General features: G+C 39.8%; 1 protein-coding gene across 2 annotated transcripts; it reads right to left on the bottom strand.

Moving 5' to 3' along the window:
- Positions 1-541: 541 nt before the first annotated feature.
- On the bottom strand, positions 542-8192 carry med29 (mediator complex subunit 29). Of its 2 annotated transcripts, XM_062962034.1 has the most exons (4): positions 7882-8192; positions 4569-4627; positions 4370-4454; positions 542-929 (listed from the first exon to the last, which is right to left on the bottom strand). In XM_062962034.1, exons 1-4 carry the CDS (start codon positions 8143-8145, stop codon positions 702-704), a joined length of 636 nt encoding a protein of 211 aa, XP_062818104.1. In that variant the 5' UTR covers positions 8146-8192; the 3' UTR covers positions 542-701.
- Positions 8193-8451: the final 259 nt, after the last annotated feature.

Genomic DNA, 8451 nt, shown 5'->3' with positions numbered 1-8451 from the left:
AGATTAACAGATATTTCAGGGGAAAATGCTTTCAGAAAATTAATGGGTGTGTGTGTGTGTGTGTGTGTGTGTATGTGTGTGTGTGTGTGTGTGTGTGTGTGTGTGTGTGTGTGTGTGTGTATATATATATATATATATATATATATATATATATATATATATATATATATTCTCTTCTTCCTGACTTGCAAGGGCAGAGACAAACACAGGCTCCGAGCTGGGCTCGAACTCATGACCTCTTGGTCAGAGTGATTTGTTGCAGCTGGCTGCAGCTGGCTGCTCACCAGCCTGCGCCACAGCAGGCCTGTTCAGCAGTGGAACTCTCTGCCTTGGAGTGTGTTGGAAGCTCCTTCTTTGGAAACTTTGAAATAGAGGCTGGATGGCCATCTGTCAGGGGTACTTTGATTGTGCCTCTCCTGCATGGCAAGGGGTTGGACTAGATGGTCCATATGGTCTCTTCCAACTGAAAACGTCTGCAGCGAGCCCCCAAATCAACCTTTCCCATCTCCGCTGCACCCAAAAAAGGAGCTTGAAGAGTATGCATGGCTAGCACCGTGTATTTAAAAAAAGAACAACACATAAATTAGGAAAGAAGCTCAGTGAGTCCCAAACAAAGAGAGAGAAGGGGAACCAAGGAGTCAGATGAGAAACCCAAAGCCTAGTCTGCCTGAAGTCTGTAGCCATGGGCCTGTTTTGGGGGGCTACAGCACCCCCTGAGAGGGCACTTTGCCGGTGATCTTGTTGGAGCACTCCAGGAGGGCGTTGTGGATGTCCTTGGCGCAGGAGATCTGGGATTTGATCATGCTGAGGTACTGGGTGTAGGGCAGGCTCTCCGTCTGGACTGCGTCCGGCTTGGTGGCCGTCGGCACCAGCGTTGGGGAGTGCTTGGCGCTGTCAAAGCTCTGGGAGAGGCACTCGTAGGCCAGGCGCTGTGGCAGCAAGAGAAAAAAGGGAATCAGGAGAGAAGAGCACCCACGGTGTAGAATTACCCTCTTTACTCAAAGCTAATGCTCACCTTTTGGGGCTAAATGACCTCCCCAAAACTGGGTTGCACATTAGATCCGTGTCATATAGTCATTTTATGTTGAGCCAAAACCAAAGGGGAAGCTGCTTCAGGTTCATGTTTAGAATGTTGATCTATTATATTATATTGTACACCATGATCTATACGGATACAACAAAATTCATATGTACATGAAAGTCGAGATGGCCCATGTGGTCTTTTCCAACTCTATTATTATATGATTCTAAGAATATGTAAAAATCTGGCAATATATTTCATCATTATTTTATTGTATGACTCAGCAAACAAAAATAAAATAAAATAATGATGAAATATATTATCAGATTTTTACATATTCTTAGAATCATAGAATAATAGAGTTGGAAAAGACCACATGGGCCATTATTGTTGTTGTTGTTGTTATTATTATAGGAGCCCCTGTGGTGTAGTGGGTTAAAGCCTTGTGACTTGAAAGTTGGATTGCTGATCTGAAAGCAGCCAGGTTCAAATCCCACCCAGGGAGAGTGCGGATGAGCTCCCTCTATCAGCTCCAGCTCCTTGCGGGGACATGAGAGAAGCCTCCCACAAGGATGGTAAAAACATCAAAAATATCTGGGCGTCCCCTGGGCAACGTCCTTGCAGACAGCCAATTCTCTCACTCTAGAAGGGACTTTCTCAAGTTGCTCCTGACATGAAAAAATAAATAAATAAATATTATTATTATTATTACACTTGGGTTGCTGTGAATTTTCCAGGTTGTATGCCCATGTTCCAAAAGCATTCTCTCCTGACGTTTCACCCACATCTATGGTAGGCATTCTCAGAGGTTGTGAGGTTTGTTGCAAACCAGTCAAGTGTGAATGTTGCAACTAATCACCTTGATTAGCATTGATTAACCTTGCAGCTTCAAAGCTTGGCTGCTTCCTACCTGGGGGAATCCTTCATGGTTTCTGCAAAAACGGGGGAATTCTGGACAAGAAATTATCAGGGCCAGCTAATCACCTCCCAACAAAGGATTCCCACAGGCAGGAAGCATCCAAGCTTTGAAGGTTTGCAACAAACCCCACAACCTCTGAGGATGCCTGTCATAGATGTGGGTGAAACACCAGGAGAGAATGCTTATAAAACATGGCCAGACAGCCTGGAAAACTCACAGCAACCCAGTGATTCTGGCCATGACAACACATTATTATGTTTATTTATACCCCACTTTAATTCTCCTGAAAGAGACTCAAAAAGGTAAAAATATAAGTCTATTTGGAGGCCAGGGCCAGCTTTGCATTAATCACACAATAAATAATAATAATAAAAATAAGAATAATTATTTTGTGTGACTGATGTGGGGCTGGCTTTTAAATGGAGAGAATGATAATAATATTAATAATAATTGTTATTATTATCATTATAAAAGCAGACAGGTAAATTCTCTGGTGATATGTAAAGGTTGAAGCAGATCTCCACCAGCATTAAAACTAACATTTTGAACATGCATATGTTTTACTCTCTAATTTGAGATTCTCAAATTGAGGTTTTACCCTTTTTAAATGGAAATTATGCAGGGACTCTTTGCCAACTTTATTTGTTATTATGTAAGCCTGACTCCAGTAAATCTGTCCAAAGCTGGATCAAATAACACTATGTAACATGGTTTTTGTTCCTGGGTTATAAATGTCATTTCCTAATTGGTTCTATCATAAAAACATGGTAAACGTTTTTTGCAGCACATCCTGCAGCATATTTTGCTATAGTTTTTCAATGAATATCTCACAGAGTCTCAATCAATTCCACATAGTTTGTGCAGCCACAAAAATGAAGTTTCTGGAGCAGAACAACTAATTAATCAATTAATTAATTAATATCCCGCTTTTCTCCCATGTGTGGAACTCAAAGTAACAACAATGAAATATGAAATAACACCTTCAAACCAGGAACAGATTTTTTGTGGAAGACTCTGTTGTAAATTGCAGCCTATTTATTTATTTATTTGATTAATTTATATGCCGCTCTTCTCCCCCAGCCTAGCCAAATACAGTATATACCCGAATAAAAGCCGAGGCACTTAATTTTACCACAAAAAACTGGGAAAACATTGACTCAAGTATAAGCCGAGGGTGGTAAATTTCAGAAATAAAAATAGATACCAATAAAATTACATTAATTGAGGCATCAGTAGGATGAAAGTTTTTGAATATTTACATCAAGCTCAGATTTAAGATAAGACTGTCCAACTCTGATCAAATCATTGTTCTCATCTTCTTCAATGTAAATGTGCTTATGTATCCTTTTAATAATAATAGAGTAAAATAATAAATGCAATAATAATAGTACCGTGTTTCCCCGAAAATAAGACAGTGTCTTATATTAATTTTTGCTCCCAAAGATGCTCTAGGTCTTATTTTCAGGGGATGTCTTATTTTTCCATGAAGAAGAATTCACATTTATTGTTGAACAAAAAAATGAGCATTTATTATATACTGTACAGTAGTTGTCATCACAAACCAGCATAACCAGACAAACTGTGAATCCTATCAAAAATTTCTTGTTACTACCAATATTTCCATGTACAACACTCTATGGTACGTACATTTATCGATCCTGCAAGCTCTGGTGTTCTGTTCGGCAAGCATGCTTCCAAAGAAAAACTTTGCTAGGTCTTACTTTCGGGGGAGGCCTTATATTTAGCAATTCAGCAAAACCTCTACTAGGTCTTATTTTCTGGGGATGTCTTATTTTAGGGGAAACAGGGTAAGATCAGAGTGAAATAATAATGTATCAATAATAATAATAAATATAGAGTAAAATAAATGTAATAGTAGCAACGATAATAGAGAAAAATAATAAATGTAATAATACTAATAATAATGACTGGACTCAATGTCAGGGGAAAACCTTTACCTTTGCTTTTACCAATAATAATAGAGAAAAATAATAAATGTACCATATATTCTCGAGTATAAGCTGACCCAAATATAAGCCAACCAGGACCCTCACCCGAGTATAAGCTGAGGGGGGCTTTTTCAGTCTTAAAAAAGGGCTGAAAAACTAGGCTTATACTCGAGTATATACAGTAGTTTCTTTCTACAAGGCCGTTCTTAAGGTCGACTGCCTCTATACCTGAAGAATCTCATTACTTTTCCATTGGCAGAACCTTCTTCCTCCATGAATTTGACAAATGTAGGTGTGTTTTTTAAAGAAAAGGTCCTTCTGAATGCATATAGTAATGTTAAAGAAAGTTGGAGGGGGGGGGTTTGTTACTGCAAAGCTGACCACTAATAAGCAAGCCTGATAGTTCAACCTGGCAAAGGGTTGGACTAGATGGCCTTTGGGTTCCCTTTCAGATCTGTCACTCTCTCCAAAGAGGCTCACCAGGCAGAGTTCCAGCTGGTCGCACAAGGCATAGAATTCCTCCAGGCTTTTGTCCACCCGTTGTACCGGGCCGTCGTTGCTTTTCCTGAAATGGTAGAAAAGACGTTTATTTATTTAAATGTATATCTGAAAATCCAGAAACACTCAAAACGGTGTGGAAAGGGAAGTATAGGCGACAGTTTATAAAACACGGACTCACTGGCCACTGTCGATGTTCGTGTTTTGCACAAAGTTCTGAGAGGCGACTTTCATCAGGTTCTGGAAAAGAAAGAGGAGAAATATATCCCGTTGCAAAACTTCAATGATTTAATTCCAATGCTAAACTACAGCTCCCAGGATTCCATAGCCTTGAACCATGGCAGTTAAAGTGGTGTTAAATTGAGTTCATTCTAAAGCATAGATAAAATTCATGGAACTGAAAGAGGTTTGGATTTTGGAAAACCTGCACTTGGGATATAAAGCAGAATATAAATAAAGTGTATAATAATAATAATATTATAATAATAGAGCCCTAGCTGTTAAAGTGGTGCTAAACTGTATTAACTCAACAGTGTAGATGTACCCAAGATCACAATAATAAAGAACTGCAATTCCCATCTGCGTAGATTCCAAAAAGAGCATTTAATCCTGTAAAACAAGAAGATAAGCTGTCAAAGCTCACAGCTTCTGGGGTTATTAGAAGATAAACCGGAGGGCAAAGTCCTGTTCCATTTTGATCTATTTGCCCGTAAATAATGATTCATTGACCAGATGCCTTGTACTCAGCTTCCATTCCAGAAAGACCAAAAATGTTTTTTTTTTAAAAAAAATCAGCATTTGGTGGTATATTTGGCAAAAAAAGCTGATGCTGCTCCTTTTAGAAGGAGTCAACCGCTTAGTTCTTTCTTTTCCTTCCTAAAAATAAAACAATAGCCCTGACTTGGCAAAAGATTTTGGTAAAGAAACCACAGGCCACATGTTTGAAGATTTGAAAGGAATCAGGAGGAATGGCAGAGAAGAAGTTGCAGGAACTGGACTACAACTCCCAGAATCCGCAGACAGCTTGCATGAGGAGTTGTAGGATGCATCCATACTGTAGAATTGATAGTTTAATCCTACTTGGAACTGCCATGGCTCAAGGCTATGGAATCCTAGGAGTTGTAGTTTGGTGAGATATTTAAGATGCACCCACACTTTGAATGCAGTTTAATCCCACTTGGAACTGTCACAACTCAAGGCTATGGAACCCAAGGGGTTTGTAGTTTGTGAAAGACCTTAGAAAACTACAGCTCCCCTGATTCCTTAGCACTGAGCCAAGACAGTTTGCATATTTGTATATTTTAAATTGTATGCTGATGTTTTTGTGTTTAGCTGCTTTGAGTCTCCTGCGGGAGAGTTAAAGCAGGGTATAAATATAATAATAATAATGGCAGTTCAGGTGTTGTCAAATTATTACCTATATTATCTTTTATATTATTATTAACCTAGATTATCTTTATATATTGTTATTGGCCTGTATTACCTTTTATATTATCTTTTATACAATTATTATTCTTATATTACTTATCTATAGGTAAAAGTTTTCCCTGACATGAAGTCCAGTCGTGTCCGACTCTGGGGGTTGGTGCTCATCTCCATTTCTAAGCCAAAGAGCCGGTGTTGTCTGTAGACTCCTCCAAGGTCATGTGGCCATAGGCATGACTGCATGGAACTCTGTTTCCTTCCTGCTGGAGCGGTACCTATTGATCTACTCACATTTGCAGAAGCTGGGGCTAACAGTGGGTGCTCACACCGCTCCCTGGATTCGAACCTGAGACCTTTTGATCAGCAAGTTCAGCAGCTCAGCGCTTTAACACACTGAGCCACCAGGGGCCCCTTACTGATCTATATCATCTTTATATATTATCATTGATCTATATTACCATTATTATTATATTTAATACCATTATTATTCTTAATTACCTTTTATATTATTACAGTACAGTAGAGTCTCACTTATCCAACATTCTGGATTATTCAAGCCATTTTTGTAGTCAATGTTTTCAATACATCATGATATTTTGGTGCTAAATTCGTAAATTGAGTCCCCTTCGGGGTGAGAAGGGCGGAATATAAATGCTGTAAATAAATAAATAAATAAATAAATTGTATTGAACTACTTTTTCTGTCAAATTTGTTTTATAACATGATGTTTTGGTGCTTAATTTGTAAAATCATAACCTAATTTGATGTTGAATAGGCTTTTCCTTAATCTCTCCTTATTATCCAACATATTCACTTATCCAACGTTCTGCTGGCCTGTTTATGTTGGATAAGTGAGACTCTACTGTATTATTATTGATCTATATTATTATATGATAATTATTACTATTGACAGGTTTAGGCATTGATTTTAACCTCATGTCTTGTGTTTAATTTGTGTATTTTAATATGCATTTTATGGAAATACATTTTAATATGGGTCTTTTATAGAAATGTGTGTATTTATAGAAATTTTTACATTTATGCGTTCAAATTATGCTGTAACCCGCCTCTGGGGCCCCCGGTGGCCTAGCAGGCTAAACCGCTGAGCTGCTGAACCTGCTGACCAAAAGGTCGGCGGTTTGAATCCGGGGAGCGGGGTGAGCTCCCGCTGTTAGCCCCAGCTTCTGCCAACATAGCAGTTCGAAAACATGCAAATGTGAGTAGATAATAGGTACCTCTCCAGTGGGAAGGTAACAGCGCTCCATGCAGTTGTGCCCATGGCGACATGAACTTGGAGGAGTCTATGGACAACGCCAGCTCTTCAGCTTAGAAATGGAGATGAGCACCAATCCCCAGAGTCAGACACCACAAGACTTAATGTTAGGGGAAAACCTTTACCTAACTGGCCTCTAAATTCCATGAAAACCCCAATATCTCTTATTAATATAGAAGAGTATAACAACTTAAAATATATAATAATCAAACAGTATATCCTTATATATTATTGTATATTATCAGTAGTAATTATATTTAATATATTAGTACAGTAGAGTCTCACTTATCCAAGCTAAATGGGCTGGCAGAACCTTGGATAAGCGAATATCTTGGATAATAAGGATGGATTAAGGAGAAGCCTATTAAACATCAAATTAGGCTATGATTTTACAAATTAAGCACCCAAACATCATGTTATACAACAAATTTGAAAGAAAAAGTAGTTCAATGCGCAGTAATGCTATGTATTAATTACTGTATTTACGAATTTAGCACCAAAATATCACGATGTTTTGAAAACATTGACTACAAAAATGCCTTGGATAATCCAGAACGTTGGATAAGCGAATGTTGGATAAGTGAGACTCTACTGTATATCTTATTGATAGTACTGAATGAGTTTTCTTTGGCTTCATGGCTCCCTCTGCCTGCAAGAGAAGTGAAGAGCAGGGACTGTAAGAGAAACCTCATAGGTCCATTTCAAACTCCCATCACCGTCAGAAGTTGCTAGGCAGAACCTCCAAGCCGCACTTCCATGGCAAACCAAGCCACGCCCCCTCCCTCGCTGTGATCACCTGCAGGCTCTCTTTGAGCTGAGGCAACAAGAGGCGGAAACGCTGCACCGGGTCGAAGTCCTGCGCCTGCGCGGCCACTTGTATCCCGGATGGAGCCTGGCCGACCGCCATTGGGGCCCCTCCTGCTGAGGAAACCTGGCCCGGTCCCGGTTGCCCGGCTCCAGCGGCGTTTGTGGCGGAAGAAGAAGCGGCGGAGGCGGCATTAGGCCCCGCTTGGGCCTGCATCATCGTCAGTTGTTGCTGCTGCTGTTGCTGTGCCGCCATCTTGATTGGCCTTCCTCGCACGTAATGCGCATGCGTGGAAGAAAGGCGGCCTTGCTGAATGGGTCGTAAGCTATTCCGGACACGCAGTGCGCATGCGTTAAACAAACGCAGTCTTGCTGAAGGGAGTCAATTCCTGGCACGCAGTACGCAGCATGCGTTGAAGATCTGAAGGAAATACAGTAGTCTCACTTATCCAACATAAACGGGCCAGCAGAATGTTGGATAAGCGAATATGTTGGATAATAAGGAGGGATTAAGGAAAAGCCTATTACACATCAAATTAGGTTATGATTTTACAAATTAAGC

Source organism: Anolis carolinensis, unplaced genomic scaffold, assembly GCF_035594765.1.
Source record: "Anolis carolinensis isolate JA03-04 unplaced genomic scaffold, rAnoCar3.1.pri scaffold_10, whole genome shotgun sequence".
NCBI classification, from domain to species: domain Eukaryota; kingdom Metazoa; phylum Chordata; class Lepidosauria; order Squamata; family Dactyloidae; genus Anolis; species Anolis carolinensis.
Note: the sequence above shows the minus strand (reverse complement) of the source record. Positions and strands in the feature narration are given on the sequence as shown.